General features: G+C 37.0%; 4 protein-coding genes across 4 annotated transcripts; all 4 read right to left on the bottom strand.

Moving 5' to 3' along the window:
* Positions 1-12: 12 nt before the first annotated feature.
* On the bottom strand, positions 13-3257 carry EV154DRAFT_561884 (peptidase S8/S53 domain-containing protein; the record flags this gene model as incomplete). The annotated part of the gene is made up of 8 exons (XM_051605704.1): positions 13-914; positions 977-1702; positions 1766-1918; positions 1981-2052; positions 2140-2254; positions 2318-2367; positions 2465-2623; positions 2819-3257. 8 exons carry the CDS (start codon positions 3255-3257, stop codon positions 13-15), a joined length of 2616 nt encoding a protein of 871 aa, XP_051459384.1.
* Positions 3258-3847: 590 nt separating this feature from the next.
* Positions 3848-5725, bottom strand: EV154DRAFT_479878 (uncharacterized protein; the record flags this gene model as incomplete). The annotated part of the gene is made up of 5 exons (XM_051598293.1): positions 3848-4404; positions 4471-4564; positions 4644-5317; positions 5454-5700; positions 5723-5725. The coding sequence occupies 5 exons, from the start codon at positions 5723-5725 to the stop codon at positions 3848-3850; spliced, it is 1575 nt and encodes a 524-aa protein (XP_051459383.1).
* Positions 5726-6535: 810 nt separating this feature from the next.
* Positions 6536-8670, bottom strand: EV154DRAFT_503488 (uncharacterized protein). The gene is made up of 8 exons (XM_051600935.1): positions 8506-8670; positions 8317-8448; positions 8125-8255; positions 7844-8052; positions 7680-7785; positions 7417-7622; positions 6892-7358; positions 6536-6832 (listed from the first exon to the last, which is right to left on the bottom strand). The coding sequence occupies exons 1-8, from the start codon at positions 8628-8630 to the stop codon at positions 6649-6651; spliced, it is 1560 nt and encodes a 519-aa protein (XP_051459382.1). The 5' UTR covers positions 8631-8670; the 3' UTR covers positions 6536-6648.
* Positions 8671-9324: 654 nt separating this feature from the next.
* Positions 9325-10305, bottom strand: EV154DRAFT_479876 (uncharacterized protein; the record flags this gene model as incomplete). Its single annotated transcript, XM_051598292.1, has 3 exons — positions 9325-9511; positions 9569-10050; positions 10081-10305. 3 exons carry the CDS (start codon positions 10303-10305, stop codon positions 9325-9327), a joined length of 894 nt encoding a protein of 297 aa, XP_051459381.1.
* Positions 10306-11105: the final 800 nt, after the last annotated feature.

Raw genomic sequence — 11105 nt, 5'->3', positions numbered from 1 at the left:
TTTTTATTTTATTTAACTTTGGACAATGATCGGTCCCGATTTCCATTCTTCCCAATCGCTATCATTTTTGGGATTTCCAAAATGTTTTAAAGCTCTTAAAGAAAGATAATAGGTCCCATCTTCTACCTGTACGGAACTTCCGTAAATAGGATCTTCGTAGTTATAAACATCCTGTTCGTTTTTCAATGGGATGATTCTTCCACTCCATGCGATACTACTATGAAAATTCTCCTCCCCCAACGAATTACGCTGATGATAGTTCCAGGGTCCGCCACTGATGATACCCAAGTAACCATGATTTTCATCGTACACTTTAATTTCCATGTTGGCCGAGCCCGTCAGCAATCGAAACACAATGGCTGGCTTGTTAGCCTTGGGCTTTCGACTCATATCGTATCGGTAACTGATCTGACGTGAGGGTTTGTACGCCGTGTCGTTGATGGAAGCCAGATAAGGAAATCCTGCATCAAAGACGGGGATATCCATCATACTTCCTAGAACACCAAAGTAAGGCACAGTTGCTAACGATTGTTGCGTTTCTGTATTTTTAATCGATATGAATCCACCGTACATCTGATAGTGATAAAAGAGTTCGTCTGGGTTGGGTAAAACCACTTCCACTTGAACAAGAGTGGTTGTAAATGGAGGTAAAAGTAAAATGCTTGGCGACGAAAACTCCAAATCAACCTTAATAGTTCCGTTGGTAATGGCGGGCTCCGTGATGGTAAACGAAGTGGCGTTAGCATACGATTCAATGGAATTTGTCTGAATGTTTTCAATCGATACAGAAAGAGGTACGGATTGAAGGTTTTGGATTTGCAGCGTGTAAGATTTGTATTCGGTGTTTGATGAAGTGTCGTTAAAACTGATTTGAGAAGGAGAGACGTGAATTAAACTTTTTATTGTGTCATAAGCTAATATAATCATATGGATAATTAGTAAAATATCATGAAACTTTTTTTTACATATTCTTTACGTTGTATCAGTCCAGCACCTTGAACTAGTGGATGCTCAGGCACGCCCCATTTAGAATTGATCAACTTTGCATGGTTCTGCAGATGTTCGATAATAAAAGGTAATGTGACGTTTATGTTCTGTTTTGAGTAATAATCAATCAACAATGCTGCACAGCCTGCTATATGTGGTGACGCCATGGAAGTCCCTGAACGCACGCCCCATCCTTCATCAACATGAAGTGGCAAAGTAGAATATACATCGCCTCCAATGCCAGCCATTGTAGGTTTCAAATCTAATTCATACGAAGGACCCGTGCTAGAAAAATCAGATATCCTACCAGCCGTATCCGGGAACACGATTTTTTTACCGGCTGGAAAACTGATCTGAATCCCACTATTGTTGCTCGTATTTTGAAAAAGCTGGAGATGTTCCAATACTTTATCTGCTACTTGTTTTTCAACACCAGCACAAGGAAGAGTACCGTTCTTTGTTTTGGCTACAACGAGATTGTTGGTGGTTGCTTCAGCGTCGAAAAATAAAACACCCGTGGCACCCAATTCTTTGGCAAGTACCAATTTTTCGTCAAATGTACATACACCACGTCTCATCAAGAGGATACGATCTTTAGCATTTTCGATGGTGAAGGTGGTATCGTTCTTACATCCATAAGAAAATGTGTTGTTGACCAAAGCTGAAGATAAAGTACCGTTGGGAAATGATACTGTGTTTGATGACAGCATATAAGCTAAAAAAGACGGTAGAAGCAGGGTTAAAAATAAATTCATGTACTTTGATAATATATTCTTACGAAAGTATTCATCTTCTACAATGCTGATGTCCATAACCCTGGTAGGATAAAATGAGTTATCTACAGATGCAGCTGATACGACACTTCGTCCTGTAGCTGGAGCATTTTGAGAGTATATCCCGTTTGTCCCTTGATTACCTACCACTCCAACAACTGATAAAATATCAATGATTTAATATGAGCACAGGGGTTATGTGATTGTATTTTTAGCTTACCAATAACGCCTTTTTTTGAAAGGTTTTCGGCCACAGCAGCCATAGCATTTTCTGGCCAACCATTTTCAATACCTAGACTAAGATTGATAATTTTACAACCTTTTTCTTACTTGGTTAGAGACAAGATTTCAATTTATTCCGGTGTCATTGTTATTGTACCTGCTTCATATGCCATTTCCATAGCCTTAATGACGGTATCTTCGCTTGCTCCGCCTTCACAACCAAATATTCTCCAGACTCCTAAAGTCACGTTAGGCGCTATTCCGGTAAAGTTCTATAAAGTGTCATTAGTGCTCATGGTTGATACGAAAATTGCAGAGAGATGCCTGAATCAAACCTTTTCTTTATCGTAACCAGCAATGATACCAGAAACATGCGTGCCATGACCTAAATAAAAATCATGAATACACCATGTCAATTTATCATTTTTTTTTTTTTTTAAAAAAAAAAAAAAAAAAAAAAAAAAAACTAAAAAAAACTTTACCGGCATCATTATGTGTACAAGGATCAAATGGATCATCTTCTCCCAATGATTTGATACCATTTGACTTGTCATTGGTTGAGGAGACAAGATTTTTTCCATATTTCACTTTAAATCCTGGGCCGAATCCACCACCTAATGCTGGATGAGTATAATCAACGCCTATTAATAATTTATATTTGTTAAAAATACAATATAACTCCGAGAGGGATCAACCTTTTACATCTTTTCCCTCTCTCGCCCCCTTAATCTCCCTCTCTCTCGCCCCTTTAAAAACTTTTAAAAGCTCCTGTCATACTAAAAAAAAAAAAAAAAAAAAAAAAAAAAACCCTCTTTTTTAAGTTTGATAAAACTTACCTGAATCCAATACACCGATAAGAATATCATTTCCTGTCACACCCAGTTCTTTATGTATATCGTAAATTTGAGCATCACTGTTCGAATAAGGAAATGTGTAGTCAAATGATTTTGAATTCGGCATCCACTGCGGTCTAGGTACTTCATAGATTGGATATATATTTTTGATGGCTGGATTATTTGAAAGATGATGAAATACCGGATGATTAGAAACGGATGAATAGGCTACAGGTTGCATAGTACTTTCTTGTGGTGCTTCTTTCAAGGAAAAGGACATGCCATGAAAAATGGGAGAGGCATATGTATGATGAATGTTGTAAAGATCTTGGTATTGTGCCAAGTCTTGATGAATGATGGCTTGAATGTCCTCTTGTTGAGCATACTCGACAATATATGATTTGGGTATTGTGTTGGCTGTTGCAATACTATCGATGAACATAGATATTGCCACCCACAAAAGATATCTACCCAAAGTAGACTTCATTTTGACGATAACGAGAAAATTAATTATTAAATGTACACAAACAGTTTTATATAAACAAAGAAGGACGGATTGGGAGAGTTTTGTTTTATAAAATGGTTATTGCTGTATTTATAGTAAGGGTATACATTATTAGACCCCCTAATCTCAAGCTATACTTCTCCTAATAATCCCTTTTTCTGATAGATTATTAACTTTTATGGAAATTGGATATACAGAAGGAGCTCTCAGTCTGCAATGTTTCAAGGGATAACATATCTGTCTAATTTATAATTCTTTAAAAAATGCAATCAATAATTTGGAACATTTTGTCTTACATGCAAAGGTTCAATTCCTCCGTGCGATAGTACTAATGCAATAATCAAAGAAACACTGATTAGATATTTTGTCAGAAAGTGTGGTTTTATTTGTTGATTTATATATGTATATATAAATGCACCCATGGCCATATGAGGGGATATTTTCTGATGCCTTGTAGTTAATATTATATACAATTTTCTCACACAGATTTTTTTTTTTTAATAATCATCAATTCTAATATGTAAAAATCAATAATCGTCGTCGTCCTGTATATCCATGTCCGAAGTATCATGATATCCTCCATTTGTTAAATGGTGATTCGCATAACCATTCGCCATATGGTTCGTGTTGACATGGTTACCGTGTTCTCCATTGATACTCTCACTCTCACTGAAACGAAAGCCTGGCTCATCAGCACTGGAGGAGCTTTGAGCGATGATGTTGTGATCTGGAGTATAATGAAACTCGCCTATTTCGCGATAACCCGTTGGTTCATAGGCACCGGATCCATATCGGTTATAATCACTTTCTTCACCCTCCTCTTTTTCTGAATCACTGTCTTCTATTTCACCATCGTCTGTTATTTGATGGTCCTCGTATAAAACTCTATTTCCTCCGTTGTCATCATCATCATCGCTATTGTATTCACCTTGTTCCATATCACTGTCTAATTCCAAATCACTTGCGTGGGGGTCTTGTGATGTGAACGATTGGTTGTCGTCGGAAGCCATATCTGCAGAATAATCCCATAATTTCTCTAACAGAGATGGTCCTAATGAATATAAATCCACGCCAACGCCCCCATCTATGTACACATTTGTTTAATTTGATCATACAATTGCCACCCTAATTTGTTTTTTTTTGTTTTTACCTTCTTCTGCCATAAATCGCATGTCTTTTGTCTGGTTATCGGCTATGATCTGTTGAATCTCTTCGTATTGATCTGGTGTCATTCTATAAATCCTCTTTACCAATTCCATCATATTTATCTATTTTTGTTTTAGCAACCATTTTTCTGTCGAAACGCGCATTTTCATATTTTACCTCGGGAATAGCCCATCTTTCCCTTGTCTCGTCGTCCAATTTCGCCCGATGAATTGAGTCTAAGTTGTACACGTCGCTCATGCTATACACATGATCTGCATTGTCGTTGTCAGGAACTGTGGTATTTGTGGATGGCGACACGATCTTTTCGTCAATAGAATCAGGTGTAGCCGTGCTCGTAATTTGTGAATGTGCAGGAGAAGAATTAGGTGCTGATGACAAGTCGTTGAGTATAGGGGATCGAGGAAGTGATGTGGGTGAATAGGATGTTTTCTTTGGGTACTTTTCTGGTTTGCTTTTTGCTGGATCGGGTTTGGGCATATTTTCGGGTTTTGCTTTTTTGGCGGTTTTAGCATGCGGTGTGTTGCTACTACTACTGCTACTACTCGCCGGTTTCTTTTTTGCAGTCTGCCTGCTATTACTGCTACTCGAGCTACTCGTACTACTATTCGTATCATTAATATTGTTGTCGGTGCTACTTTTGCTCTTGCTTTTACTGGAGGATATCGACGACCCTCCTTTACGCGAGGAGCTGGTGTTTACAGACGGATCCCTTGCTAATAACTTGATGAGCTCAGGCGATGCATTAGGGAATTCAATCTTGTGGGTTTTGGAGTAATTTCCTTGTGCAAAGTTTAAATCAAACGTCAGCACTTTTGGGTCGGTGAGGTTGTCTGTAAAATATAATACGATTCGCATGTCAAATTCGCCCCACCCTTTTTCTTCTAAAACATATGGTTCTTCTGTTTTCACTAGTTTGAGGAATAGTGTTATAAATAGGGAACAGACACTCCATGGTTATTCTTTTACCTCTTCGTGGTTCTTCAAACGTCGGATGAAGAATGTAGCAAACATGATCTAAAATTATCGATAATTTGCCCTTGATTTCTTTTTCGCCTTCCATTGCCACGAGTGTAATTTTCCAATTTCTCCAAGGATGTCCATCATTGGATTTCGCCCCGCTACCTTTGATTACACTATTATGACAAGAGATCTTGATATCTTGACTTACTTTAGCCTTTCGGTATAAGATGATTAAAAGGCTTTCAATTTGTAACTTTAGTTTTAAGGAACATTACCATTTATAATATTAGTAGCTCTATGCCAAATTATATTCTGTCACAAAAAAAAAGGGTGATACTATGGTATATTTTTGATTTTATTCAAGATCAATGAAAGTCACACGTTGTGGTGAGAAGTTCATCCCAATTATGGTATATTATGTGATCTGATGCAGTTATCGCACACATATACAAAATCAGCTTTCAGACTAAGGTAGGAAAGGACGTTTTTGTTTCGCCTGCAGGCATTTTTAAGCTGTAACAATTACGACCACCTTTATACAATGACTCTCTATGCCACCTGTTGAAAATCGATAAAAAATAAGCGAGCTGTGCCCGGTTAAGATATTTAATTTTAATGCAGCTCGAAACATATTTGCAGTTGTTTGAACACATTATTTTTAAAATGAATATCCATCGCCCAATATAAAATGCTAACAGTGTATGGGATTGTAAAAAAAAAAAAAGAGTTGGAGATCTTCTCAACGCGTCATAATTGCAGTGTTTCTGATTACTGCACTAACCCCACAAACAGAAGCAATAGTAAAAAAAAAAAAACGAATTAAATCTCAATTATATCTTCGTATCCCGTTTAACACCAGAGGGTTCACTTCATGAAAAAATACTACTATGGGCTGTATATAACTTACATTATACCAAACAATACATACACTATACTTCTTTACGCGCTTTAATTAAGGAACAGAGTGAAAAGGTATTGCAAATAAGAATATGCACAATAATCCTATTTTCCAGCAGCAATTTCCTATAGGTTCTTGTTTTGTTAAGGATGCAATTTAGGCATTGCGCTAAAAAAAATATAAGCTTTACTTTTTTATCTTAAAACACAGATACTTTTGATATTTTAACAGGTATTTTCAAGCAAGTAACTATGAGGTTTTTATTCATAAACATAGCTATATTATATTCTTATAGCACTTATTTTAGTCGTCCGAGTCATCTAAAAGTTCAACGTGAACCTCCAAGGCAACTCTGCTCACAAGTTTCTCATAATCCGTTTGGTATGAGGTGGCTTGACCGACATTTAAAGCGTGTTTGCTTAATTTTACCAGCTTCGCAAGTGGCTTTCCCGATGCCTCGTCTGGAACTAAAGATGAATCGGTAGCACTATAGAAATATAACCCTTAATTTATCACTTTTCTAAACATTATCATATTAAAACTTACGCTGCACTTGCAATTGCTTTCTGGGCGGCTGTGTGTGCTTTGGTATTTTCCATCAATTGCTTTCTTCTGGCTTCTGTGACGCGAAGTTCGGCTTCGTGAACCTCAATTCTGTCTCTTTCTCTGTTTCTACTATTGATATCTGCCCAGACATTTTGGTTGCTTCCTTCAGCACTGGCTATTCTTTCCTCTAATTCTCTTAATTCCTTGGTCAACTTGAGAACTTTTTCTACCTCATTGTGACCCTTAGCATGTTCGAGACGTGCAAGTAATTGTGCCTTTTCCATAGCCGCATTAACAGATGAACCCTTCACTACTTTCTTTTTTTCGATCATTTCGTTAACTTCCTTGTCGTTTAAAACATATTCTTTCGCTTGTTTCAAATCGGCAGCTTTTTGCTCAATTTGGTCAATGGATGGAACACGCACTCTGTCGCTTTCCAAAGTTGTCAAGTATCGGGAATATTCTTGCTTAATTTCCCCCAGAATGTGAGTAACATCATTTAATAATACAAATCTTATAGTTTACCTGCGTCACGTTCTGATTCGAAACAATATCCATTGGGAACTCTTTTTCTGCTTTACCATGTTTCACTTTAAGAGCTTTATTACTCCATGCATTGTCTGTGACCTTGTATGTCTTATGCCAAGGCATTACATCCGTAATTTGACAGAGTCTGTACACGGGTACCTTCCTTTGGGGATCCGGGCCGATATATAGGCGTACGAAACATCCTATTTCATGAAAAGCATGAACAAAAGTTGTACTGTGTGTGTGTGTAAGTTTCTTACCGATGACTGTATTTTCAAAAAATGGCGTGTAAATCCATTTCTCGATCATATTTCTCGTGATTACCACTTGCTGAATTTCTTCTAGTTGTGGTGTCCTCTTTTTGGCCTATTTTTGTAGTTCGGTATTGGTATATATGACAGGTGGGTTACAATTTTTATATTACCTTTTTCTCCTTTTCTTCGTCAGAGTTGTCATAGTCTTCCCCGCTGTATTCGTAATCACTCTGGTCGCCATATCTTCGACGTCTTTTTCTGTCCGGACTCGGTGAGTCCCTACGATGTCTACTGCTTCTCACTTGAATCTTTTCCTCTCGTCGACGTGTTAATTCCGAGAGTGCATGGGACTTTCCACTTCCTTTTGATCGCGTTGATCCTATTTTTTTTTTTTTTGCAAAGTAAAACACATGAGTATTAAGTCATTATTTGACTTGAGTAGGTTAATTACTTCGAGTTGCATCTTCTCTTCTGCCATCTTTCAACAATTTTCTGACTTCGAGACGTTCGAGATTTCTCTGTCTTTCTTCTGAACGTTCAGCCAGAATTCTCTCTCTTTCAACTTCAGGAAGGGCTTGTAGTCTTTTTATATAGTGTAATTATGAGCGTGAGGTTGTTGAAAAGAAGTTTTTATTATAATTACCTTCTGCGATCGTCGTCGTCCTTGTATAAATCTGGACCATATTCGTCGATATCTTCCATGTCCTCGTCTTCGTCAATTCCGACATCATCTTCGTCAGAGTACGCTCCTTCATCGTCTTCAGAATCAGACAAACTATATAAACCCAGTTTAGTTCGACACAATTGCCATGCATGCTTAACTTGACATTACTTTCTGGATTTTTTTATGGATTTTTTAGACGCGTGATCTTGGCTTAATTGTTTTAAGGCCTCAGCCTGTCTCTTTGCTGATTCCTTATCAGTCAAGGAGAGAATGAGATCGTCAATGTTTTCCATAATATTTAATCGAAATGAAGGCAAAAAAAAGAAAGAAAAAAAAAAAGAAGAAAAAAAAAAGAAAAAAAAAAAAGAAAGGAAATACGTCATCATTACATTTCGCGTAACCGCGAGAACGTGATGATGAAGACCAAGGCTATCAATTCTACAATGTGGATTGAGCTTTACGTCTCTAATCCGGCTATTATTTACTACTATATCAGATATAAGGATACGGGTAGCCGCCACTACTGCAAGGGTAAGTAATAAAACTGTTACCATTTTGCTGATAAATCTAATACATTCTATAGGCCCACTAACAAACATAATGAGACAAAAGTATGACTTTAATTAGGGTGAAAATCAGCTGCTGCTATGAAACCATACAATCTTTTTAATATTTCACAACTGCTCTTCGAAAATTAAACATACTTGTCCAAACAATTCTTTCTGACAGGTTTAAAGATGCCGCTAATTTTACTTAAAATGCGAACAGTGAAACACTAGTCTCAAAGGCGAAAAAGGTATAAAGACTTACACATTAATCTGTTTTTTTTTCAGACACATAAGATCATGCCGCTGGAAGTATTTAAGTGCGCCTAATTAATTTGAGTAATCTATTGACTGGCTAGGTATTTCCATGTAACTTTTAACGTTTTTTTATTAATTTATATGTGTGCTGACATCAATAAGGTATAATTTTGAACTATTTCTTTTAGTTCTCTGAATCACTTAAAAGTTCAATTTGAACCTCCATAGCAATTCTACTTACAAGCTTTTCATAGTCGGTTTGATATGAGGCAGCATGGCCGTCATTCAAACCGTATCTAAGTAATTTAACAAGCTTGGCAAGTCGCTTTCTCGATGCCTCTTCTTCTGGATTTAAAGATGCTTCCGTAGCACTACAAAGATATATCCCTTAATTCATCAATTCTCTATACATTTTCATCTTAACTTACGCTACACTTTTGATCTCTGTATGTCCTTTGACACTTTCCATCCATCGTCTTCTTTTGGCTTTTGCGTTACGAAGTTCCGCTTCATGAGCCTCGGCTCTGTTTCTTTTCCTATTGTTGCTACTGATACCTGCCAAAACAGTTTGATTGCTTCCTTTAGCACTGGCTATTCTCCCCTCTAATTCTCCTAATTTCTTTGTCAACTTAATAACCATTTCCACCTCATTATGGCTTTTGGCATGCTCGCGACGTGCAAGTAACTGTGCTTTTTCCTTTGTCGCATTCAAGTATGAGCCCTTTAATGCTCTCTTCTTTTCAATTGTTTCGTTGACTACCTTGTTGTTCAATACATAATTTTTGGCTTGATATAAATCAGCCACTTTTTGTTGAATATGTTGCAGGAATGGGACACCCACTCTGCAACTTTCCAAAGTTGTCAAGTATCGGGAATATTCTTGGTTAATGTCCACAAAACGTGAGTACCGCTATTTAATAATGCAAATGCTACAGTTTACCTGGGTTACGTTCTGGTTTGAAACGATTTCCATAGTGAATTCCATTTCGTCTTTACCAGACTTCACTTTAAGAGCTTTATTACTCCATGTATTGTCTGTGACCTTGTATGTCTTATGCCAAGGTATAACATCCGTAATCTGACAAAGTCTGTATACGGATACCTGCCTTTGGGAATCGAAACCAATACATAGACGTACGAAGCATCCTAAATTTTTCAAAAGCATTAATAAAAGATGTACTATATGTGTGTATGTTTCTTGCCGATTATTGTTTTATTTAAAAAGGGCTTGTCAAGCCAGGCCTCGATCATATTTCTTGTAGCGACCACTTGTTGAAGCTTTTGTAATCGTGGTGTTTTATCGCAGATGTATTGAATCATAGAAACAATAGAAATCCAATATTAGATCTCAGTAGACAGACTGGAGATCGTAATCATGGAAAGATTGTTATGAACGAATAAGAATACATGGATAAACATTTATTCAATTCAAATGGATAAACGATTGAATAGTAAATCCCGATTGGATCTACTATTAGTTTAGACACGGCTTCGTAAAAGTATATATACGAGCTCATTCAACTCTTAATAAAAGGTTATCTTTACTTTGATTATTCATAAAGACCCATTTGATATCTACGATATTACACGTGGCACCTATTTTTATAGTTTGGTATCGGCATGTATGAAAGGCGGGTTATAATTTTCATATTACCTTGTTTTCTTTTTCATCGTTAATGTTATGATGACCTTCTCAGCTGTACTTATAAACGTTATGGTCGCCATATGTTCGGCTTCTTTCACCGTCCGGACTTGGCGAGTCTCCGTGACGTCTGTTGCTTCTTTCTGAGCGCGTAGGTCCTATATATTTTTTTTGAAAAAAAAAACATGTGAGAATTGAGTCGTTAGAACTTGAGTAGATTAAATACTTTGAGACGCATTTTCTCTTCTGTTAAATCCTTTTAAGGTCTCGGCCTGTCTTTTTGTTGGTGCCATGTCAGTCAAAGAGAGGTTAATATTGGTACT

The sequence above is a fragment of the Mucor mucedo genome (assembly GCF_025094135.1).
Source record: "Mucor mucedo strain NRRL 3635 chromosome Unknown EV154scaffold_29, whole genome shotgun sequence".
NCBI classification, from domain to species: Eukaryota; Fungi; Mucoromycota; class Mucoromycetes; order Mucorales; family Mucoraceae; genus Mucor; species Mucor mucedo.
The sequence above is the reverse complement of the archived record's forward strand: the minus strand, read 5'-3'. Positions and strand labels throughout refer to the sequence as shown.